This window comes from Lepisosteus platostomus, chromosome 1 (assembly GCF_059453375.1).
Source record: "Lepisosteus platostomus isolate fLepPlt1 chromosome 1, fLepPlt1.hap1, whole genome shotgun sequence".
Classification (NCBI taxonomy): Eukaryota; Metazoa; Chordata; class Actinopteri; order Semionotiformes; family Lepisosteidae; genus Lepisosteus; species Lepisosteus platostomus.
This window is the reverse complement of record NC_142611.1, coordinates 80,515,875-80,541,091: the sequence shown is the minus strand read 5'-3', so window position 1 is coordinate 80,541,091 and position 25,217 is coordinate 80,515,875. Positions and strand designations below refer to the sequence as shown.

The 25,217-nt window shown below is 42.7% G+C and overlaps 1 protein-coding gene across 5 annotated transcripts in view; it reads left to right on the top strand.

Annotated features, from left to right (window-relative positions):
* LOC148679015 (transcription factor COE3) overlaps positions 1–25,217 on the top strand; it is a 165,711-nt gene that overhangs the window by 29,445 nt on the left and 111,049 nt on the right. For all 5 annotated transcript variants that reach the window (XM_088638499.1, XM_088638525.1, XM_088638492.1 and 2 more), the window contains 2 exons: positions 2,645–2,718; positions 11,298–11,366. In XM_088638499.1, coding sequence (XP_088494625.1) covers positions 2,645–2,718; positions 11,298–11,366 — 143 coding nt within the window. The remainder of the gene's footprint in view (positions 1–2,644; positions 2,719–11,297; positions 11,367–25,217) is intronic.

The following is a 25,217-nucleotide window of genomic DNA, read 5'->3' as shown; positions in this document are numbered from 1 at the left end:
TCTGTGAATCTGAGTGAACTTTGCTGTGTCTTATGTGACTGGAACAATACTCAGTGTTATGCCTCAGTATCCCCCAACCACATACAACGTTTACAGAATGAAGGAGCTTTGAAAGTGTCAGGTGTCAGCTACAGCACCGATCCATAGCCTTGTCAGAAGCTACCATTATACATCGAATCCCAGGCGAAATTGGAAGTTGTTAATAAAGAAGAAAGGGCTTAGTCATTCAGAGATCAATAACGCAAAAGTGGTCGTTATCCTCAAAGAATCTCACTCTGGGGAGCAAGCCGGCACTGTATGGCCAAGCGACCACCTGCGTGTTGTATGCCGGGTTGACCCCCCCTGCTTTCATGGGGAGGCAAAAGGAGAAAAAATATGGTATTTCTCCAGTTAATATGCAGTACTCATCCTTCATCAGAACCGAGAATGACACAGTTTATTGATGAATGTCTGGTGGTAGCCTCTTTCATCTCTTGATTGATGAGAGGTTGGAGTGTTTGAAGTCACAGATGAGCAAAAGCCTTTCTTTTCCAGGAAAGGGTCTTAAACGCATCCTTTGTTTAACCTCAAACTGTGTGCATCGCACTGCACAACTGGAATCTAAAGAATATATGACTGCTAGTTTGAGCTCTGCAATACCTTTAATTATAGAATTGAAAAGGTGAAACAAAAATTCATGGTAGTTCTGTCCTTCAGCCTTCTCTTTCTCTCTGATGTAAAATGGTTTTTCACTCCTTCTCCATTTACTTTCCTTGTTCATCTGTCAAAGCCGTATATTAGGTGTTTCAGAGGGTGTTATAACAAAGTATACTGTATGTTCAGAGAAGATCAGGGGCATTTAACCTTAAGGACTGCAGGCCCAAAAACTCACAACAGGTCAGTTCTGGTGGCAGCAGGAAAGCTTGTAGCTCAGTACTAGAAGTATAGGGAATAAAATCCAGCAAATCAAGGGTAACATATTAGCATGGGACTATGATATTATGGGAATAGTGTCTGAAAATGGCCAGGGGATGAATCCAAAGTTAAGGGTTCCATGTGTCTTTGGAAAGATGGACAGGACGTAGAAGTGTTGGGTGAGATTTGTCTGTATATATACAGGTCCTTACAGAACTATTCACACCCTTCCCATGATGTCCCATTTGGTGAAATTATAAAATGCCGCAGACATGTTTTTAAACGTAATATTTTCTTTATAACCTGAACCATTAATCTGAAAGCTTCCTAGGGTAAGATATGGTAAGTTACTAGGGAAGCACATTGCTGACATTAAGAAAAAAAAATCATGTGTGTCTTGTAATTACGTGAAAATTATGCCATTATTTTGAGATCATAAATGGTCTCATTATTACAAGATAGTACATTATCACATAGTATATGTGATAATCACATGATAGCACAATTGTCATACAATACCTACTGTGCATTATCATTAGAGGACTTTCAAGTAATGGATTCAGTTGCGCAGTTCGGTCTTTATTGTTTAAGGCTTATAATGATTCTATTCACATAACCTAAAAATTGTAACACTTCTTTATGACTAAACCCTCTGGAAAGTAATTGTGTGCACATTCTTCAGCACTAGATCCTGTCACGAACACTGAATCCACAGTCCCAGCTGAGCTTTTGGTAGTTTTAAGGCCCTGTCTTTGTACAGTGTAATAGGCTGTTCATGAAATCAAATAATCACTTGGACCTTGCAATACCGAGATAATGTACTATCTCGTAATAAGTCAATCATTTTTACATAATTACAATTTAATGTTCTTGTAATGACGAGATACACATTTTCTTGATGGCACTAATGTGCTTCTGTAAGATACAGTAAAACGTCAGCGAAAACGAAAGAGAAAAAACTGATATCTGTTGATTGCCCGTGAGTCCAAAATTTGGTGGAAGCACCTCGATTACTGCTGCAAGTCTTGCTGCGTAAATCTCTACCAGTTTAGCACGCTGGCTTGTTGTGCTGTTTGCCCTTTGTTCTTGGCTGATTTGCTCAAGATCTATCTTGGGGATCATCTGTGGATTATTCCTCTACCCTTCTCGTGATTGGTGCCTTACAAAGAATTTCGTCTCTAATTTGCGTTGAAAACTTCTTAGTCTTCATGGTTCTGTCTTTGCCGGAAATTCACTACCTGACCAAGGAACCTCACAGAGACAGGTGTTAGTTCTCTGAAATCCCAAGAAGCACTGTTAGTGCACAAAGAGACCACTCAACTATTTTTGTGGCTCATTAAGGTAATGTTGTATACCTAAATTAAGTTGGATTAGCCACAGCAAAGGGTTTGAATACTTGCGCAATCTTGGCTTTTCAGTTTTTATTTTTTATTTTTCACAACTGGAAACTAAAAGGAAATTTATTTAGGATGGAAGGGAAGAATCTCTTCATTCCATAGAAATTTCCATAGAAATTCAGCCTAGGTGTCAAGCTCCAAACCCTGGACTTTTGTTTTGAGAAAGTGACATTTTTTAGTTTAGCAGATAAATTACCAAAAGAGTGTCAGATGGCCCCTCCTTTGCAACCTTTTTAACTTGCTCATATTTCTTTGCTGTGACAAACCTCTGTGACACTGGTGTGTAATGTCAGCGCTGTTCATTTTTTCAATGAAGAAAGTTCTGATTTCCCTCCACCTCCTTCTCATTTCAGCCAATCATATACGAGGGCCAGGACAAGAACCCAGAGATGTGCCGTGTTCTCCTCACCCACGAGATTATGTGCAGGTAAGATCCCTCCCCGCCTGCAGTCATCTCTCTGCAAGGCTCTGCATCTCCATGTTTGATGCAAATGAAAATGAACACTTTAGACTTGGGTGGTATTTACGGTAATTAACCCTGTGGTGTTCCGTTCTACAAGAGCGATTTCTGAATTATGCAGTGCAGCTGGATTCAGGCAAGACCTGTCTAGAAAGGACAAAAACAAGGAATCTTTCCTCGTTAGGAATGAATTTCAGTGGGAAGACCAGTGAATGAAACTTCCTAGCCAGCTCCTTTTTAGTCTTAGGGGAAGACGAGGCTAGAAGCGCAATCGAACCACTCACTGTGTTTGGATACAAGAAGAGCTACAGTGGAGGAGAGCAGATGTGTCTCCGCTTTGGATGTGTGCTAGACATGTCTTTGCGAGGAGAAGAAATGCTGAGAGATTTACAATGTTTCCATGCAAAGGTTTTTGTTATGTGAGTAAATATTACAAATCCACGCGTGGATGTATTCCATCTGGAGTTTAATCTGAGGTGCAATGCAGTACGTATTTCTTGAGAGAATTCTTTCTGGCACTCACAATACACATCTTGGTTGGATTATTATGAAGAGGTCAGGCAACATATAGTCGCTCTGGAATGTATCTGCAATGAACAACTAGTGGTTAATTCAACACTGACCTTGGTTATTAAAATCTAGGCAAAACAAGTGAGCATTTGTTTTATAAGAACATAGGAATGGTTTAAACAAGAGGATTCTGTTCATCCCCTCCGTTCGTTTGGTAGTTGGAAATAAGTTGATCCCATGATCTAGTCCTACCGGTTCTTGAAAGAAGCCACTTGCAGTTTCAGCAACACGGCTGTGCAGTTGGTTCCAGACCCCTATGATCTTTCATCACTTTGTCAGAAATCTTTTTCCCTATGTCAGGTCTCCACCCCTGTAGCTGCCTTTGCAAAGCCCTGTTCAGTGATGGGACGTGTGCTATCTGTGTAAAGCGGAGAGGCATTGTTAGTGCACCTGCAGCTCTGTGGAAATCTCGCTGGGTTTGGGAATTAGCAGGTCAGGATGCACCTTAGACATCTCATTGATTCTTCTTAGAAATAGATGCATAAACAGCTATACATATTTTTAACATATGCAGCACAATGTTACATTTTCAGCCTCCTATCAGTCATACAGGAGTCACAAGTGAGGTTTCTTCGGGTTCCTCTGAGCACCAGGAGGCCCCAGAGTGACAGTGTGGCCTCTGTGCTGTCCTCACAGGGACCAGAGGGGACAGGCGGCTTGCCTTTTCTGCTGCTGTTAAGTAGCACAAACGTCCACCTAGATCCCCTTTGACTCTTCCCCTGCTCTCGCTGCCCATTTCCGTGGCCTTGGAGGCAGCTCTAACAGAAGAGAGCCTGGTCAGCCCAATCCTTCATTACAACGTGACACAACCTGCGTTAAGAGACGTTCCTCTCTCCTCTGCCTTATGTCGGAAAGGACTCTGTGTGTTTTCTAGCCTGCTGGGCTGGCTAGTTAGAAGGCTCAGAGCAGGGGAAGTTTTCATGAGGTCCTCTGCATTACTGAGTATAGTGCAGGTTTTCCAGAACATATGCAAAGTTAGCTTTTTTTTATTTGAGTATGAATGTTCAAGCTGAATAAAGCTGATTTTTTATCGTGATATTTATTATAGCCATCATTCGATGACTGAGAACAATTATTACCTGTTAGATGCTAATTTATGACTGGTTTCCATTTGCAAAAGGGATTGATCTTAACCATTTACTTTTACAATGACCATTTGAGCACATTCTCCTTGTTATCACCCCCACATAGTGCCTGCCTCAGGTCTGTCTTCTGTCCTAAAAGTGCTCTCTTATATTACTGCAAAGGTGGGGTAGAATCAGGGCAAAACCTCTTTCTCGTGATATTTGACATCACCATCACTGCTTGCCTGACTGCAACTTGAGAGCTGTTTCCCTTGGTTTGAAATCAAACCCTCATTATCTCTGTCAAAACTGTAAAGCAGTTTATACAGTTCTCAGGCTTGAAGAAATTAACAGGAACAATTTTGTACAATATGCAGCTCTCTCTGGGCAGCAGTTGGAAATAAGGCTCTCTTTTTCTATAAGTGAGATACAAATCTTTTAAGTGATTTTAGTGTATGATGTATTTTGGCAAGACCTTCTGGCATCAAACACATGCACATTCATACCATACATCCTCGGTTTTGAAGTGTTGTTCCAAGAAATCAATTATGTTTCGCCGTTTTTTAACAGTTTTGTGCTACAGCAGCCGGTTGGCATTATCCACCAGAAAGAGAATGGAAGGAGCTCCTGTGGGCGAGTGTTTGCCTCCGTGTGTTTCGAGGAGACAGCCTGCCAATCTGGACGAGGGGGAGTGTGACAGGGTGCCTTCTCCTGCTGTTCAGAACCGAGCAGATTGCTGCATATCATTAGTTCTGGCTGCGGACACCAGTTCGTGTTTGGTAATTACTGCACGTGTCCTGCGAAAACAAGCCATGAACTGGGACCGATTTTATTTCTCCTGTTGTCAAGGAGGAAACTGAGGGAGGACGCTAAATAAAATTCCTTGATGATGTTAGCTTCACACGCTTCAACTTGGGCAGTGCACGCCATTGTTTCATAACCTATTTACACAGGACAAATATTTTTGTCACTGCAGACATTTCTAGTTTCAAATGCAAGCCAGCTATTCGGTATCATGAAGTGTGGATGGGGACCAGTGTTGGGGAGAATTACTATTAAAATGTAATCTATTACATTTACAATGATTTTTTCAATCAATAGGATGTTGGTGGAAACTGCTTTTAAGAGGTAGTAGTAGAGTATTGCTTTACATAGTAACTGGCAACAGACTACATACAGCACCTTTTGGAAAGTTCTAGGGCAATCAATGAAGTTTAAATTGGGATTTTAATTGTGCATGACTGCTAAGTGAATATTTTATTTTTCAATAAACTCAGTTCCATTGTTTTGGGTAAATATAATAAACCAGTAATGTTGAAACTCTATTTTGAAGGAGCAAAAGTATTGGGACAACCTGTCTGTCAGGTGTCTCCTGTTGGTCAGTGTAACGATACGTAGTTCTGGACCCTATGCAGACGGTATAATCCGGGAGGGAGTGGAGTAGGACAACGGGGAGGAGACGATGAGGATCAGGGCAGGTTGACGAATAGGGGGGCGTGACGACAGTGAACTCGTGAATAGGGGGGCGTGGCCATGGCAAACAAGTCCAGGGGGAAATCCGAGGCGAAAGTCCAAGGTCCAAATCCGGTTGATCCATCGGTAATGAAGAAAAGACAAAGTTAAAAACTGGAACAGGATCCTGTACAGGGACAGGGAAATAAAAACAGGATCACAAATCCAGGCGCTCTGAGCCGCGGGCGTAGGGCGACTTGATGGTAGGCGGGCCTCCGGGCGTCCGTCTTCCAATGCAGAGCCTGGAGTAATGAGAGCACCAGGATTAAAAGGAGGGGCAGGAGTGAGGGCAGGTGCACGGAATCAGCAAGATGTTAAAGAGCCGGAGCGCCCTTAAGAGGAGGGATTACGATCGTGACAGTCAGGAGCTTGATGTTGGGTCATTAGGCTCACAAAAGAGTTGCAAACAGCCCATAAATGAGATTCAGTGTTTCAAAATGAAAATCAAAGATCAAGTAAAACCCTCAAACAAGTTTCAGTGAAATCACCAAGAACCTATAGAGAGCACAGGTGAGGGTATCTCATACCATGGGTCACAGTCACACATTCCATCACAAAGACATCAACCTCTTCAGCACCAAGAGCAGGATTCTGGATTCGAATGTGCATGGCAGTACAAGATGGCTTGAGAGAGTTGAGACCAAGAAACACTTTTACCAATGTGAGAAGATTAAGGTGTGGAGAAGGAAAGGAAGTGAAGGAAAAGTGCAGAAAACAAAGCATCTGGCAGGATCCCACAAAGAGTGTTCAGCTCCATGGCTCATAGATTTCATGCAGATATTCCTCAGGGGAACATGAAATCATGCAAGCATGGCTTTTACACGTCAAATGAATGTGTCCCAGTAGTTATGATCATACGGAAATCTTTGGGTTGATCACAAAGTATTTTTTTTCCAATATGATAAAACATATGCACGGACTTACCCCCAAAATAAAGCATATATTGTGTTATCATTCATACTGATTTCATTAACACTAATAGGCATTGTAAAATGAAAAATAATTTATCACTTTGCTTTCCCAGTAGATTGAGGACATTGTAAACTATTGTAACCAATGACTTTTACTTTTTTTTTCACAAACATCTTGTGAATTTTACAAAATCCCTTTACATAAGTAACGGTCCAGTAAATTACAGTAGCTAAAGTAACTTTCCTCAGTGCTGTTGTTGACACAAGTTGGCAATGCACAGCAAAAATCATTTCATTGAGGAAACTCCCTGGTGTTACACTGATAGGATTCCCCATCACATTTCCTCTCATTAACCTTTTCAGGAGCCATTATTTTATTTGCAGGCAAGAGTCTAGACAGAATCGATAGCTGAGCATCACACACATCCCATTCAGTAGGACATGCATCAAGCTAAAAATTAAATAACAGTTTTCTGCCAGTGCTCATAAGATTCTTTTAAAACAGGCACAGACTGCTGTTACCTCATCCTTTGCTGATAATGTAATGCTTAAGTGGTTGTCCTTTTCAAAAGTAAAAATAAAATACTGATTAATATGACTCAAAGGCTGCATTAAAATGTTAAACATTCTTAAAATAGATAGTTTCATTATTCTCACACTGTATGAAAAAAGTATTCCCCCAATGAAAGATTTATTTTCTTCCACTTGCAAAGGATCTTTGAGACAAACCTGCAGTGAGTATTGACTGAGCTCAATATGGTTTCTCTCAGCTTTCCTAAAGCACCAACAGTCACACGTTTCCTTTGTGTGGTTCAGTGGTTGAGGTTGTGGACTTGTAACTGAAAGGATTGTGGGTTTATTTCTGCTGAAAAACACGTGAAAAACAGTCAGAAATTGCTGTTGTGCCCTTGAACAAGGCGCTTCACCTGGACATTTCCAGTAAAATAACCAGCTGTAGTCATGGGTGAAAATAAAAGCTGCTTTGGACGAAAGTGCCAGCCGTATACATCAGTAATTAGTAGTCTGTTTGGCTGAGTCACACCCGCATGTGTTGTGGAGTGTTGGACTGCTGTATTAAAAGCTCGGCCGGCTCTCCTCCTTCAGAAGCAGCAGTGCTTGTGAGTTTGTGCCATAGCAAATGCTTGTTGTTGTTGGAGCCCGACTTCAAACTCCGTTTCAGGACTGTTTTCCCACTCATTAACTCAGCAGGGTGTTAACTTGGGAGCGCTCAGGGGATTGTCATTAAGGCGGCATTAGAACACTCTGCCAAGGTTTGTTTTCATGTCTGAGGGGCCTGGTCCCCAAGGCCGCGGAGAGCTCCTTGGGTCCTGTTTGTTTATAACACCTCTCTCGCAGTTTGAGGAGACTGTCACCACAGCAGCACCATTGGGCTTCCAATGCTAATTGGTCTCCTGGAACCTTTGCTCACAGTCCGCGCTGCTGGGGGAATAAATTAGTGTGACGTGAGCTCAGGCAACAGTCACAAAAATACTTCGTGTACCATCTTTCTGCTTGGAAACTAAACAGTCTTAAATGATCTGTAAGATTTGTTAATTTCGCCTGTCAAGTTCTTATTTTAGAACAGTAGCCCAGATAATATCTAAATACAGAGGAGTGGGTTGTTTGTTTGTTTTTATCTCTAATTAACCCTCATCTTCACAAGGGTCAATGCAGCTGAATTTGTAAGAGGAAGGGTCCATAAAAGTAGTGCTTAAGGACTACAGCATTCCCCATTCACAACTGCAGCTTGTATTACTTTGTTTGGCATGCCAATATGATTTTAAAACTAGAGGCTTCTAAGAAGACCCTTCATATTTAATGTGTGCCATAATGTTACAGCACAAGACAGATCAAAATATAATATTGTACTGAATATTTCAATATCAACCTTTATTAGTGTAGAAGCCTTCTAAGTGTAGTGTGTATTAGTGTCTGCATGTATTGTGACATGCAGTCACAATAAAATTAAACATATATCAAGTTTTACATACTTTAGCCAGCATCTTCATACTTTAAATAATGAATATCAATGTACTTTTACAATTGTTTGAGAGTTCTTACTTTGTTGTTACCTAATGCCAAAATTCACACAGTTTGTTCAGTGTTATTTTTCACTTTCCATAAAATAGGAGTAATAAAAAAATAAAAATATTCGTTATTAATGACTTTTGTAAAGACAACAACAATAATAATAATAAGACGAAGAATTCCTCACACTTATATAGTGCTTTTCTGGGCACTCCCCTCCACCACCACCAGTGTGCAGCCCCACCTGTCTGCTCCCCACACACCAGCTCTCAGTAGGGAGGAGAGCAGAGTGATGGAGCCAGTCCAGAGAGGGGGGTTATCAGGAGGCCATGACTGGTGAAGACAGGGGTAAATTTGGCGGCTTTTTTAGTACAGTTGGTGGGTGTATAAAGTTGCCCCTGTGAGAATGAGAGTTAAAAAATACAATAAAATCCAACTTGTGTTTTTGTACAATATCAGAACAGACCTGCGTTCTAGGATACATTTGATTTTTAGCTCATTTATTTGGGATTAGAGTCATCTTTCTAATATATGCAGGGAGAAAGACCCTAATTTTGGAACTGGACATCCCAGTGATTTTCCTCTTCCCTGCTGGAGAAATTGGAACAGGTCTTTGCACAGAGCCTCAGGGAACTGCACAGACCGATTCAGTGTTTTATTGTGACCGGACTAAGGTTTTGCTGCTGGAGGTGAGCATTTTGCTGATGCCTTTACAGTACGAAATGAAACAAGGTCATTTTTTTATTTTTCCAAAAGACCTTTATGAACGTAACAGTAGAAATAGTAGTTACGCATTTTGTTTGTAGGAGTTTTTCGCTCGAAAGAAAACAAACACCAGGGGTGTAACCTACTGCACTGAATTTCCTTGACATCAGAAAAGCTGGTGCCAGGCTGGATGTGGCCACTGCGTGCCATCGGATCAGGACGCTCAGGACAAGAAGACTGGAAGAGGACTTGGAGACAGGGAGCCTGTGGTTGGTGCCCAGCCTGCTGCTGCCTCATTGCGTGACCTTGGCCGAATCACAGCAGCGGCTCAGGCCAGCTGTATGGCTGGATGGGTGTACGTGGGGGAGGCAAGATGGCCTCAGTCCAGCTGGGCTGTGCAGGCAGATTCGCTCCAGCTCCAAACTGGGTTTGGAACCCGATGTTAGCTCTGTTTGGAAAACCACTTTTTTTTTTACCACGGGGAATATTGTCTTCCTAAGAGCTCTGCTGTCTGACTCTAAAATGCTGGTTCATTGGTCTGCAAGCCTGTGAGCTGGCCTCCCTGATTTTCAATCGCATGGGACTTGTGCTGATGCTAGGTCACACCGAGGCGCCACAGTCCTCCAGTTCTGAAGAAACTCGACTGGTTTTCCATGCATTCAGGTCTGGCTGAAAGGCCCTTCCAATCGTCTGGCCTTATTCTGTCAAATAACGATTGAATTTGTGGGTTTTTAGATCAAGCTTTAGATCACAGAATGCAGCTTGTTTTGTCCCTTCCTTTCTGTGCACTCTTTGACGTAAGGGGCTACAGTCCGTGGGGTTACGGCTCTTTAGCTGTGTAGTCTGTGGAATAGCGTTCTAAATCTCCTCAGAAGTCCAGGTGCAGTTCTGAATGCCCTGGCTCCCCCAGAGCTGCAGTGCCTAATGCGTACCTACTGTGCATGGTGAAGGACTTGGGAAGAGAGTCGTGTAAGATCAAAAGAGGTTTGAATGGCCAGCTGCACCCTGCTCTGGCTGCAAAGGAGCAAGTAGAGGTTAGTTGCACGCTGGGGACACGCTTCCACACACACCTCAGGAGCAGAAGCCTCCATTGCTAAAAGGTGGATTTTCTTCGATTTCTCTACAGTTCTACAGCTGAAAACCGGTTCTCCTCTCAATAAAACATTCTTGACACTTATGAACAACTATTTCAAGAAAGGGTTGTAACATAATGTTTCCCTGTAAAGTGCCCCAACTTCTCACAAAGTAGATGTGTGCCTGTTGTTCTTGACTCAAACAGGCAAGAGGCTTGTTTCAATGGTCTATCTGGTGGAATGGGAAATATCACATAGTACCATTTATACTTCCAGGTGCACATCTCTCTGTTCATGTTGGCTTGAAGTAAAGTTTTGCACTGCAGAGTCTTTTGAACTTTCTGATCTTGAAAGGATGTGTTTTATTTTCCAAAATGCACACTGCCAATGTTCTGTATAACTATGATTTGAACAGGAACTCAGTATCTCAATGAGTCAATGTCGAATTACGAATTCAGAAATGGTTGCAAACAAAGCAAATTACAGTGGGTACTCATGTCAACAACGAGGGTTAAATACCACCATAGAAAAACACTTCCAAAACACAAACCGTTCTGACTCGCTTCTCTTCTGAGATGTGTAGACTGCAAAGAAATGAGTAAAAGCAGAGCCAAAGAAGTTGTCAGTTCATACTCCCGGGCTGGTTGGCTAAACTGCAGATCTGTTCTTTCTGCTTCTTTCAGTCGGTGTTGCGACAAAAAGAGCTGTGGGAACCGCAATGAGACTCCGTCAGACCCCGTCATCATCGACAGGTAGGACCCTGGCTCTTCTCCCTCCCTGCTCAGCTCAGCACCTGGACAGGACCAGCCTTACTGTGTGAAAACCTAAGCTTTGCTAAAGGCAGTCAGCAGGCTATTAAGCAATCTGGACTTTTTGCTTAGGTGCTGGTGCAAAATTTTTTTTGTTTGTTGTTTGTTTGTTTACCCTCTTGCTTTTTAAAGCCAATTTTGTCTGTGGCTGATAACTTCCACCAGCTCTATGCAAAAAATCCATCCTGGTGCACTCGAGTAGCACGTTAGCCACTGTTTGCTAATGACAGACATTGCGATGTGCCTGTGTGAAGGCAGATGCATTCTGTCTCCTGTTTCTCTCCAAGTTCGCTTTTCTCTCAGTAGTGTTTTCTGAGCAGCGTCTCTGTTTCCTAAGTGTGTGATTGAACTTGCCTCTAGAGTTAACAGCCAACAAGCCTCAGAGAAATAACAGTCCGTGGAGTCTGAGAGCTGGAACAGAAGGGCATTCAGCTGACAACTTGAGAGCCGATGTCTTGATACGTCATTGTGCTTTAGTGCTTAGATATTAAATTTCTATTTTAGTAGGTCCTTTTGTGGGAAATGCCACAAGCTCGCAAATGTGTTTTATTTTACTTTATACAGTTTTGCTATTCCCACACCCTCGCTTTCACTATAAAAGGAAAAATTCCATATTTACTTACACAGAAGTGCTGCGTAAATACTCTTGGTCCTCGTGTGTTAAGATTTGTCAAGAGTTTTAAAGATCCTCTGTAGCCTACTTGTCATTAATGTGGAAATGTAAGCTGTGCCGTGATTTATAATGAGGCATCTTTTACTACAGTGATAAAATAATGTTTCAAATGAGAAAGAAGAAAATTCTTATTCATCAGCATTTTCCTTGTGCTCCTCCTCCTCTTCCTCCTAATTATCCTCATCCTCCTTTATAGAGGTGGCCTTTTGCCTTTGCCAAGTCCACTCTGCCTATGGGTTTGTAACCAGCTACATACTTCTTAGATTTCTCTTTCTGCATTGTTCATTTCCTTTTTGTCATGTTAACCCTGTGTTAATAGCAAAGGACTGCTTTAGTTCTGAGTGAATACGTGTTTGCAGGAGTACCTCTGAGTCTGCTGGAAGAAGGTCTCATTCTGTCCTGTTCCGTGTTGGTACCAGTTTTCTTATGCCCTGATCAAGCCATCAACCAATAAGCCAACCAACAAACCCACTGACCAATCAATCAATCAGTTTAGTCAAAGTTTCATTATTTTTAAATTAAAAATAATGTAATATTTTTTATTAAAATAATGTTTAAATTAAAACCTGGTATTTCTGAAGTTTCCTGAGTTTCATTTTGTAAAACGGGAATGTCCTATAACTGCCATAAATGTATTGTTGTATCTTGAGTCTTTATAATTAGAATTAGAGTACTTTGTTTTACAGTAACCATATTTCAGTGTAACTTGTAAAACCTCCAATTTACATCACAAAGCAGACAAAATCTCCAGGTCTGCGCAGCGCCATGTTCTGTGATTCAGAATGAGGCAGCAAAACCTTGTGACGTGTTGCAGCCATATTACACTGTAAACAAGCAGGCTTGCGAATACATCTCTTTTAATCCCATAGACATATTGCTCTCGACTTCAAGACGGTTTTGTCGACAAATATTACTTACTTGTTAACCCTGCATGCAGATGACGTTGGAACATTTTGGTGGTGCAATGTCTCCCGCACAACCTGAATTTATACACTTGTACGTCACATTGTTTTATTCATCACAGTGACTAGTGAGAAGGAAGGGCCGCATCACATCGCACTTTGTGGGAACTCGAATGTGAGTTTGGGACAACATGGCGACTTACAGTACTTTCACAAAGTTCACAATTTTGTGCTTAATTGGGCATTTATTAAATGTTTCTATAACATCAATGAATTTATTTTGTTACCAAGATTTAATAACAGGTCTGAGAAATTGGGACTGCAGCTCCCCTTTAAAACTAACTCAACAGCGTTACGTGCTACAGTACATGTCTTATTTTGTCACTGGACTCATTAACCTTTAGAATTCCAGTTTGTAATTATTACTTTAAAAAGCTAGGCACTGTGTTTTCAAGTAACATGAAAAGTTTGCTTTATTTGCAACTAAAAGTTATGTAATGCTAAGTTTTATGAGTTCACACACACAAAAGAGATGGTAGAAGAATTTAGATTTTACCACCCACTTCAAATGTGGTCAATATTTCCTTTGGACGAATGCCAGGTACTGTAGCTCTGTTTTAAGAAAATAGAGGCCTTTGGCTTCAGATAGGAGAGATTAATGTAACAGTGTACATTCATAATTTCCTCTGGAACTTCAGAATAGTTTAATTCCCAGTTTACACCAAGTTAATATCGTGCATCTGAGCCAGTATCAGCAGACACTAGAAGTGGCCAAGCTTGTGAAGTGCTATAGATCTATGAAACCAGGGATGATTTTATAAGCAACTGAGGGTTGCAATGGGTTTTGCTTTAAATGATTTGATCTTGTGAGGATGACATTGCCTTTCTGGGTACATATATTTCACGCTTCTAGCAAAAGGCTCTGTTTGCAGACTGCCTTTCTTTGACCATCGGACAACAGCCTTCACAGAGAACTCTTTGATCAGAGCCTCCTAAATGTACTTCCTCAAACAGTCACATACTTTAAGTTCATTGTGCCTCAGCCTCAGTTTTTCTTACTGCCATATTAAATTTTAATTGTGGCTGTGAAAATGTGCTTTAAATGTGCTCATAGCTGTGCATCCTTTTAAAACGCTGGGTCCTCTTTTCTGAATGCATGGCCTCAGAGCTCATTGTGTACTTGCAGTATTCTGCGGGTCTTTCACTTCATTTCATTTGTTATTATTCCTTTCAGCTTTCATAAGGTAGATGAAGTCCATATTAATCCAGTAGTAATTCCGTATTTCATAAAACGACTTAGCCAAATGCCAAATGCTTGTGAAGCTCTGTCAAACGGCTTGAATCCTGCAGCAAAGTCAACAGAGGGTGTGCTGTGTACGTCCTTCTAAAGGCAGACTGATGCCCCGAGACTTTGATTGGCGGAGAGAGCAGTTGGCGTTGCCCTTCTTGTTGTTTGCTGGGGTGGCTTACTGTGATCAGGTTACAGGCAGCCATGTCTCTACAGGGCAGCAGAGCTTCCTGTGAGAGTCTTGGCTCAGGCAGTAGCGCTAATGACTCAGGCTCCTCTTCGAAACAAATGCTGCTGGATCAGCTTCGGGTTTTTGTGTGTGTCGTGTGTGTTTTCGTTTCCAAAGGACAGAGTCTCCTAAGGAGCAGGGTCATTACCAGATCCATGTTGGCTCGTTAGCTATGGGCTGGAGAAGGTCCAGGGTCTCTGAAAGAGGAGCTGTAGTACTGACCCCTCGCCCCACATGGGACGCCCCCCCCCAGGCCTGCGACACCTCGCGCTGCCATGGCGAGAGCCTGATTGCTGTGGGGACAACAAACCGGAGAGAAAAGGTCACCTTTGCTCTGTGAACAATAGCATCTCGCCAAACACATGGCCATGCACCTGTTTTTATAGCACAAAATAACCCGTGTGTGACTGACGGAGCTCACTCTTGTCACTGATTCCAGCCAAATATCCTTCACTTTCTGATCTCTGGCCGCTTTGACTTCATGTTCCAGGGTTATAAATATTAAGCGCTGCTTGGTATGCTTTTCATTTCTGACGTTTTGGTGATGCTTAACAGGTGCATAGTAGTAGGATTTTATAAATATTAGCAGGCACTTTAGCAAATAGCTTTAGCTAAACTTACATAGACAAAAATGCTTTTTTCTTTTGGCTGTGGTCTTATTGTTGCAGATCAAACTTTTTACGTTTTTTTAACAAGAGAAGGTTGCAGTAAAAGAATTAATACTGTGAAAGGACTCTGTCTGCACTTATGGTACTGTATATCTTAGATACAATGCATAACATGATGAACTTTTCTTAAAACACCATGTGAGCTACACTGGAAGATGTGCACTGTTTCCATGCGTTTCTGCGCTGTTTCAAATAACACGTTTCCACCAAGCTGTGGAGCAGATGGTCCACACCCTTGTCTCAAGCCAGCTGTTGTGTGCTGTTCAGGAGAGGGTATTGTTTCAACCAAAAGGTCCAAATACAATCCTGACTTTGTTTTTCTAATGCACGGTGGAGTGTGGCCCCTAAACCCTCTACTTCGGGGGTGTAAGGTGCGATTCTCTGTAGCACCTAGTGCATCACTCCCAAGTGGGGATCAGCGGGGAGAAATTTATTCTTTAATGTCGACACAGCAGACGGGTCTTGAAAGTCTGTCTCCTGGGTGTGTCTATGACTGTTGCCCTTCAGTAACCTGCAGGGCTTGAAGAAGCTGAGCCGGTCAAGACAGTGAAGACCCGTGGAAGTCCCTTCTTGAGAGGGGCGGCTGAGTGTGTCCCCAGCCCTCTGCTTCAGCCGGAGGGGAGGGATGAGCCCGTGCCCCCCTCTCCAACTCGTAGCCGACCCATTAGCAGCCTCTCCACAATAAACACAGCACCAGCACTTTCCTCGCATTGATGTGGATCTAAATAACAAGCGCGGCGCGTCTACGGGTTTGCCCACTGGGGAAAACAAAAAAGAAAAATGTTGTCGGCATAATTGGCTCTGATTGTGGGGAAGACATCCCAACCTGGCCACTCATTAGTTGAAAATAATTCTAATATGTTTACGGGTGACAACAGAGGAGCTGATTTAAGGCCAACCAATCCATACAACTGCATTTTAGTTTCCTATTAAGAAATGTAAAATTTATGAGTGCACAACCCCCGGCTCCTTAAACCAACAAATAAATCACAGCAACGAGAGAGGCTTCAGCGGCCCAATGCAAATTATGACCGTCACTTGTCTCCGTAAAGCGGCTAATGACCGAAATTCATCGCCTCCTTCCCCGGCATTGTTTCAAATTAAGCGGCGCTTTGTAAATCACCATGCCGTTATCCGATGCCTGCGCCGTGTCCTTTCCCTGCATCATAAATTTCCCTCGTTCACTGCCACGTCTTTCTGCTTCCCTGTTCTTTATTTTAATCTTTTCCCCCTTTTCTTATCCTGCTCCTGGTCATCATGAATGAGGGTGTCAAACTTTCCCGGCTGTCTGTCTGTCTCTGTCTAGCGATCTGCCTGTCTCTTTATCTATTGATCTCTCTTTCTGTCTGTCAGTTTACTGATGTGTCAGTCTCTCAGTCTTTCTGTCTGTCTGTATCTGTGTAGCGATCTGTCTGTTAGTCTGTCATTATCTGTTGATCTACAGTATCTGCCTTTGTCTATACTGTATATCGATGTGTCTGTCTGTTAGTCTATCTGTCTTTATCAATTGATCAGCCAGTCTCTGTCTATATATCAATCTGTCTGTTTATCTATCGACCTATATCTGTCAGTCTGTCTGTGAATTTCTCTGTCGATCTATCTGTCTCTATATATAGATCTCTATATAGATCTATCCACCTGTTTTCTATCCATAGCTTTCTCTTTCCTATCTGTTCTGCTTTCTGTTGCTGTTACAGTCCTGCATGGGGTCACTGAAGGTAGCTTTCTGAGTGCTGAGCTAAGAATAAGTTTGGTGTAATGTGCAGCATTAAGTACTTGAGCACTTCAAAGGGTGGTAAAAAAAGCAAAGATGAAGATAGCATTGATCATACAACCGGGTATGAGTCTAAAATAAAATATTTTTAGTCTTGGTGCCGTAAATTGCGTGAGTCTGAGCTATAAAGCTCAGAAAGAAACGTTCTTGTTGTAAATAAAAAAAAAAGACTCACGATTTCCAGTAAGTCAACATAAGAGTCTTGGTTTTGAACCTCAGTGTGTGTGGAGACTAGATGTTCTCTGTGTCTTTGTGTGGGTTTCTCAGTGTACCCTGAGCTCTGCCCACTTTTCAAGGCTGTGCTCTGCAGGTTAATTCCTGCTGCTAATTTGCCCCCTGTCTGCATGTGTGCATGCGTGCATGTGTATGTGTCCTGCAGTGCACTGCTGCATGTGTACTGTATGTGTCCTGCAGTGCACTGCTGCATGTGTACTGTATGTGTCCTGCAGTGCACTGCTGCATGTGTACTGTATGTGTCCTGCAGTGCACTGCTGCATGTGTACTGTATGTGTCCTGCAGTGCACTGCTGCATGTGTACTGTATGTGTCCTGCAGTGCACTGCTGTCTTATTTAGGGTGCCATGCAGCCCTGTGCCTGCTAGGTCACTGCAACCTTCAAAGTGGTTATTGAAAGCAGATAGATGTGATCCAGGAGTATGGCTGTTCTTTATACAATAATAATCAATGTGTACTATTAGTCCATGTTACGACCCCAAGTGTCTAGGGGAAAAGGGGTGTAACATTTAGGATAATTCTTTTGGAAGCAGATGGGTTTTGGTGAGGGACTAGGAAACGTGATAAGGGTAAGGAACTAGAGTGGTGCCAAAGGAAAGAAAATAACAAACAAAATGGAGCTGGCTAGGACAGTGAGGGAAAGCTAATCTGACTACAAAAGAAAACCCGAAACACACGGTCTTCGGCGTCTTCAACACCCTAGCTAACCTGCACTGACTACCCAAAACCATACAAGACAAACGGCACTCACCCGTACTAAACTAGTGTACCAATACAAAATCAACTAAGTGTGTAAGTGTACCCAACAACCTAAACTAACCTTATATACAAAAGTTCACACAAAAACACAAGTGAACCAGGAAGACAAATAAGGGAAAACAAGAGTAATAAATAGGAGCAGGGTACAAAAAGAACACAAAAGTTGAACATGTAATACTGGGGCAAGGTAATGACAAAACAAGGATGAACACACAAACAAACGAAAGTACAAAGAAACTAACGTAAATTCAACAAAACAACAAAGCCGAAGCTATACGAAAATACACAAACACAAAGCAAAACAAACCAACAAACGAAGCCGAAGCAATAACAAGAAGCGAAGCGAAGCGAAGCGATAACCAAAACCGAACGGGACCGAAGTCAAACGAAAGGCCTCTCCTTACTGAAAACCTCCAGGTTATATACTGAATAAGATGTGTTCTGATTGGCTGAGAGCTAATTGATGATGACGTCATACTGAAAGTGTGGTGTAATGGTGGGCCAATGGGGAAGGGAGAACAATCAAGGGTCAACAGTGTGGACATAACAGAAAAAACACACACAGAACACACACTGGGACGTAACAGTCCACATTAGCACACGTATAAGCTCACGGCGCTGCCTGCCTGTTGCAGATGCTCATAGCTGTACAAAATCTGAGTTTGCTCAACAAGCACTTCTGCAGTCCGCTGCTCTCTCACCTGGTGCAAGCCATGGCTTGCCATCACCTTCCAAGAAGCAGTGACCTGTGATGCTTTCAGCTTGCCAGGCTTGGCAAGAGCTGCACACCTGTCTCTGCAATGGCATGCACATGTCCCAGTCACGCACATCCCTTTACTGTTCCACAATTATTCCATTTTCCATTCGATCCCTCAAAATACCGGCGCTTAAGGAAGTGTCATTTACTTTGAGCAATTAAATAATACATAACGAGAATCAATGTAACGTTTGAGTGGATCCCAAGTACAGCCAGTGCAGATATTTCACGTTTCTGTCAGTGTTTCACACTGCTGAGGTCTGTACCTGTTCTCCTCACTATCACGGGTCAGCACTGTGCTCTGTGTGTGTCTGCTTCACGGACAGTAGGATCCTGGGACAAGGGCAGCTAAGTCTGTTTTCCTCTGGTGTCAACTTGCATGGAAAAACTAAGGGAGAGAGAAGAAGGATAGTGGAAAGTCAGCTCCAGGCAGCTACAGTATGTCCCACCTACGTCACTTACTGATTTGTTCGTTCCAGATTTCCTCATTTAGGGCGAAGTACTGCAGAGGCAAGCGAAAACGACATTAGGCTCCATGAAATATTAGTAGCCGACGTTTAAAACAGGTGTTATTACAAGCTAATATTGCAATTAGATCGCCCAGCCGGCTCCCTGGTGGGACCATAAATTCAGCCAGGCTGTCAAGGCTAACAGGAGCCCTTGCCTAATTGCCGAGCACAGGCCCTCACGTTAATGTGGTCAGGACAGGATTGTTTCAAGTCCATTTCAGCCGGAGTCATTACAGTGAGCAGGGCTGGGGGGGCTCGTTCTCTTCTTCCCCTTGTTTCCAGACCATCATGTCTAATGGCGCTGGTCCCTGAAGCTACGTTGGCTCATTCAGGGCAGCCTTTCGGCCATTCATCACGGAGAGTGTACCACAGAGGGCCATCACTTTGCACACAGTCCACTCGACGAGCAAGGTGTTCTTCAACGTACTGTCAAGGGGTCGTTTGACTTCTTTTATAAGCCTGCGTCCATAGGTCTATTCTCCGAACAGATCCTCAAAGAGCCTCGTTTAAAAAAGCAAACAAATTTGTGCCCTAAACCTCAAATGTTCTTGGCTTATGTTTGCTTTAAAGTCTAGCCTCACAATTACAGGTATGAAATCTATTTCTCTACAGCCCCTTTTCTCCCTCCTGTTTTCTGTCTTAAAATACTGTTTTATAATAACAGTTTTAATAATGTTTTCTCTTTAAATGTTTTTTCTTGTTCTCATTCCTGGAAAGTTCTGTCCCAGCTCTTTGGAAAAAATCATTTTTTGCACATTTCTGGAGAATTACATCATTACACTCAAAGGGATACAACCACCTGCCTTGTGATAGGCCACTGAGGTCCACGTTGTACAATGAACACCAGTCTCTGTAGATCAGTGATATTGTGCAAGTGTTTAACAGTGAGCTAATTTCTCTGAGTGACAAGATGTTTTCTTAATGAGGTCTAGAAAGGTGATTATAAGAACATACGAAGGCTTACAAACATTCAGCCCATCTAGCCTGTTGGGTAGCTAGTAGCTAATTAATCCAAGAGTCTCATCCAGCTGTTTCTTGAAAGAAACCAGGGTATCGGGTATTGGCTTCACCAAAATGGCTTGGTAGCTTGTTCCAGACTCCCACAACCTTGTGGATAAACAAGTGGCTCCTATTCTTATTTTTAAATGTGCTTCTATGCAGTTTTCCACTTGTGTCCTATGGTTTAAGGAAGTTCACTGAGTGGAATGTGTCAAAATATTTGAAGACTTTGAATGTTTGTTTCAGGTCACCCTAAAAGTGTTCTGTGTTCAAGACTAAAGAGATTCAGTTCCTTTAGGCTGTCAGTGTAGGACATGTCCTCAAGATCAGAATGTAGATCAGAATCTTTTCTGGACTGATTCCATTTTTTATAATGTGGTAACCAAAACTGTACACATCGTTCTAAAATGTAAATTGTATTTTTATTTTTACACTTTATCTGAAATCAGTAGACCTTTTCATCCATCCTGTTGTGCTATGATTTTGGATGGAGAGTGAAATCCAATTAAAAACATGGAATGGACTTGGGACGATTTTGCTCATTGTTTACAATGTGGACCTTAGAGCTCCAACACCTGCAGATGACATTTAATGTGGACGTTAAATGCTTGATGCAGGGCTCTGCATGAGAATATTAAAAACATAAAACTGGAAATACACAATGGGAAACACTGAGCTTGAAGAGACTACTAATGAAAAAGACTTAGGTAGGGGGACGCACTAAAGTATATACATACTATATATGTCAGAATTAATCAATTAACTATTAATTAACAACTATCTACCAAACTGACTAGATGTGCAAAACGGCCTCCTCTCGTTTGTAAGTGTTCTTGTGTTCTTATGAGTAGGTGGTTCATATTGTTGTAATTATTAGAATAAGAGCAACATTATATCTTATTTTTATTCTAACCTCTTTTTGTCTTGCATTCTAGTTTTTAACATTGTTCCTGCCTCTTCTGCTCCATCTCTTTCTGTCTCTCACTATTGTTTTTCTTTATGGTCACGGGTTTTTCTTCCTGGAGAACCAGTTTATTTTTGTGGATAGTTCTTCCGAATGGCTTATTTTAGAGTGCCCATCTGACAAGAGTGTCTATAAGGTGACGTTAGAGTGTGTTCACAAATGGAACAATCGTGCTGCCTTTTATGTAGATCTATACTACTATATTGAAGGTTTCCTTTTAGTTTCTTGCATTGTGTTCTTCATTTTTATCGCTTGCTGACATTTGATACATGGGGCTTACAGTGACCCAGCACTTACCTGCTTTTATAGCTGGCAGTGGTAGGCATTTATGGGCAAATACAGTATGGGAAATCTGAGATACCCAGAAAGCAAGAAATTAACTAATGTCAGGGAATATAGTGTGTAGTTAGACCATCTTTTAGTTTTTTTTTTTTCTCTTGGAGGTCCAACTTTACAGTTCCCTTAAAATAAAAGAGTAAACACTCACAATGAGATGGTTATAGATCACAGTTCTGTGCATGATGATTGCTTTGCTGTATTAGGGATTGTTTTCCTTCCCTTGCCCCAGCCTTTACAGCCTGTTCTATGTGCCTACAGCAGCAAATGGCATCGACCACCCTCAGCCTGCTCTGCCTCCGAGAGCAACACATTGAAGTGTTGGCTTCCGGGGCCCAGAGCTGGCGTGGGGGCTGGTGGGCTCTGTGGAGGAGCAGACAGCGGTAGGGGACTTTGGGTGCGAGCGGAGAGGAGGAGGGGCTCTTCTGGAAGTCTCTCTGGGCTCTTCCCAGCATCCCCGCAATCACGGCGTATTGATCATCAGCCCAGCAGATCGGAGCCTGCTAGATTAAGAGTATAGATTTGCAATAAAAAGGGGACATTACTTGGCTGGCGGAATAAAATTGAAAAAAATGATGAGGTCCCGCAAGTGGAATTAGTCAAGTAGGAGGGGAAAGGTTGCTCTGGAGTCAGAGGTCAAGGGTATTCTGCTACCAGGGAAACTGGAATTCAAGGATGGATTTTTTGTCTTTGAATTTATAACCAGAAAGCTTTTGAGCTTCTGTCTGGTGCTAGTGAGCAGAATTCATCAGTGGCAAGTTCTTTCTTGATGTTGTTTTTTGAATCTGGTTCAATGATAATGGTAGGGCAATTCTTTCTGACTTTCAGGAGAAAAAAACACTAAAGTTTCTTGGGAGTCATTCAGTTTTATTTTAAAACGTGCTGCACGGGCATTGTACTCTTGTACTCTTGGCAGCAGTGCCAAAAATAGAGGTGGAGATTGAGAAATGGGGACAGTGACAGCACCTGGAGCCAACTCTGCCACCTCAGTATCGCTTCAGATCTCATTTCTCCACTGTGCTGAAACCATTTAACACACCGAAGTAAGAGTATTTTTTTCTCATTCTCATTTTTTTCTCCACAAACTCTAACAGAATAACAACAACTCAGTCTGGAATAAACAGTGAAATGCTTGTTTATTGCCTGTACCAGAGTGCTACTCACCAGAATGGAATGAATTTAAATGCTCAAGAACTGCAATTACCTAAATTAAAGTATCTGGAATAAATTTAAATGTCCAAGTAATTACCTAAATTCAAGTATCAACTCGTGCCTTTAAATCTATATTTTTTGTCTAGTTACTGTCCTACCACCTACATCTGCAGTGGAGAGTGGCTGTATGGTCTCAGAAAGGCACAGTACAGCAATAAAGCTCTCAATATCTCCTCAGGTAGGGCAGAGATTAAGGTTATTATCAAAGCAGCTGTCATAAACTGTTATAGCAAGTAGAACAGGAGTTGCGTAAAAATCCTTGCAACCTTATTTCTTGCATGAAAGTATCCAGGCAGATGTTAATAGTCAGAAGTGGTGCTGTATATACTGTCATATAGTGTTTTTATCTTTTGGGGGCTGCTTTTCCTCCAGCTTCTTGTAAAGACAGAAAACGCTCAGCTGGTGATTGAAAGACGTATGCACATTTAGCTGTTACATCAGCAGAAAGCAACGACAGCACAATTTTGTAAAAGAATAGCTCCTAGTTAATTGCGAAACAGATGAGATGTGGTTTGCTGAACTGCTTTCCATTATGGAGGAGGAAAGAAGGGAGATTCCATATCATGTGTGCCATGAAACCCTACCTCTTCAGCATTGTCTCTTTTAAAATATTATTATTAAGATCCTCTGCTCTGTATCCTTCAAGCGGCACAGGTCCTAATTACCGACAAGAGCAGCAGAGCATGATGGGACGGCCCATGCTCTCTGAGCTCTCCCTGGTCCTCACGTTCAGCAGTGTTTCATGTGGTTACAGCTGGAATGACCTTCAAGGCCCTCTCACATCACACTGGGGGCCTGGGGGACTTCGCGACAGGCAGGGCTGTGTGTCCTGTGGTTTCTCCCCTCCACTGTTGTCAAGAATATCCCCTTGGAGCTGCCAAAAAGAAAGGGAAATTCTCTCCGTCGTATATCAATCCCCCTCACAAACCGCATGCCACCCTCACTGCGATGTATCAGATGGCTACCATGGTGCTCTCAGGCGAATGTCCCAGCACCTTGTGTCCCGAGGTCGGTGTGCTCACAGCTGGGTTTCAGCTCGTTCTCTCAGCACCCCCTTTTGACCTCTACACTATATGTTCACCCCAACCCCAGCCCAGTTTCACATGTGGGGGATTGATATTCGATGGAGTGAACTGGCCTTTCTTTTTGGAAGCTGGAACGGGATGTTCTTGAGGACAGTGGAGAGGTGAAGTCACAGGACACACAGCCCTGCCTGCCTGTTTAATAGGTGAGGTCCAACACGAGTATTTCACTCAGGAGCTCCCTGAGGAAGACATCGACAACAGGCCTCAGGCAACCGAAGGACAATGTTCTATCTTGGACAGTATTGGTATAGGAGAGGAAGATGTGTTTCTGGTACTAGGATAGATAGATAGAGAAGTTTATTTGCCATATGTACATGTGCAATGGAATTCCTGCAGTCAAGATGAATAAAAACCCAGGGCCTAGTGGTATCTGTTGGACTCAAGGCAGTGAGACTTGCTTCCAACAGTCCCCTCAGACTGGGGTCATACTCTGGGACTGAAGAATATCTAATGTAGTGCCCATCCGTAAATAGGGTGAGAAATGCAAAAGACCAGTCTACATCATCCGTATCACCTACAAGACTGTACTAGTAGCACCTCCACTCATATTGAAATGCCGATGTTACAAACAGTACCAACCTAGAAATGACTGCAATGCCTTTTCAAACCGGGGGTTTCTCTCTTTGCTGAGAAGTGGGGTGCCGGTGTCTCCGGCTGACCCCGAGAGTCTCAGGATTCTCTCTGGACGGGACCAGCTGAGGCTGCTGCGCGAAGTGAGTGTGGAGGATGCTCCAGGCGGCGGGAGAGCCGCAGCACCCAGAGGTGTGTTACAGCTCCACGGAGAGTTACCACAGCACTCCTCATAGCCTCGTGTGAGAAGCAAGAAACCGAGGGCTGCTGTTGTTTTACAGAGATTAGCTGTCAGTAGCTTGACTAAAATTGAATAGATCACAGGAAAGAAAACTTTTAAGCCACTGGTTTTGGTCTACCTGTTACCTTCAAATTGGAGTACACATTGCTGAGGGTGATGCGGAGGTGCAGCGGATGTTTTGTCTGCCTCCTGGGTTTGTGGCTCGATTCGAACCTTCTGTGTGGTGCTCGTGTGTACTTCCTCCAGGCCTGTGGGTTCCTCTGGGTGCTCTGGAGGCCCCCTGGGGTCCAGTGATTTGCTGGCTGGGTCGGTTTCTGTCTCTAAGTTGTGAAGAGAACTATTGCAGCTGCTCCTCAGGCTCCTTTCGGTCACCAACTTTCTTCAGCACTAACAAGAGTTGCAGCTTGGGGAGGTGGGAGTTATCCTGACCCAAAGGCTTCAGACATTTTCCCCTTTTAAGATGAGCGGTACCCGTTTTAAAAGAAATGCTTAGATCAATAACATGTTAACATATTAATAGCATCCCCGCCAGTAGAGGTTACGTCTTAGTTTTGCAAAAGCTGTATTTTGCGAGTGTATTTCGCAGGCATACGCC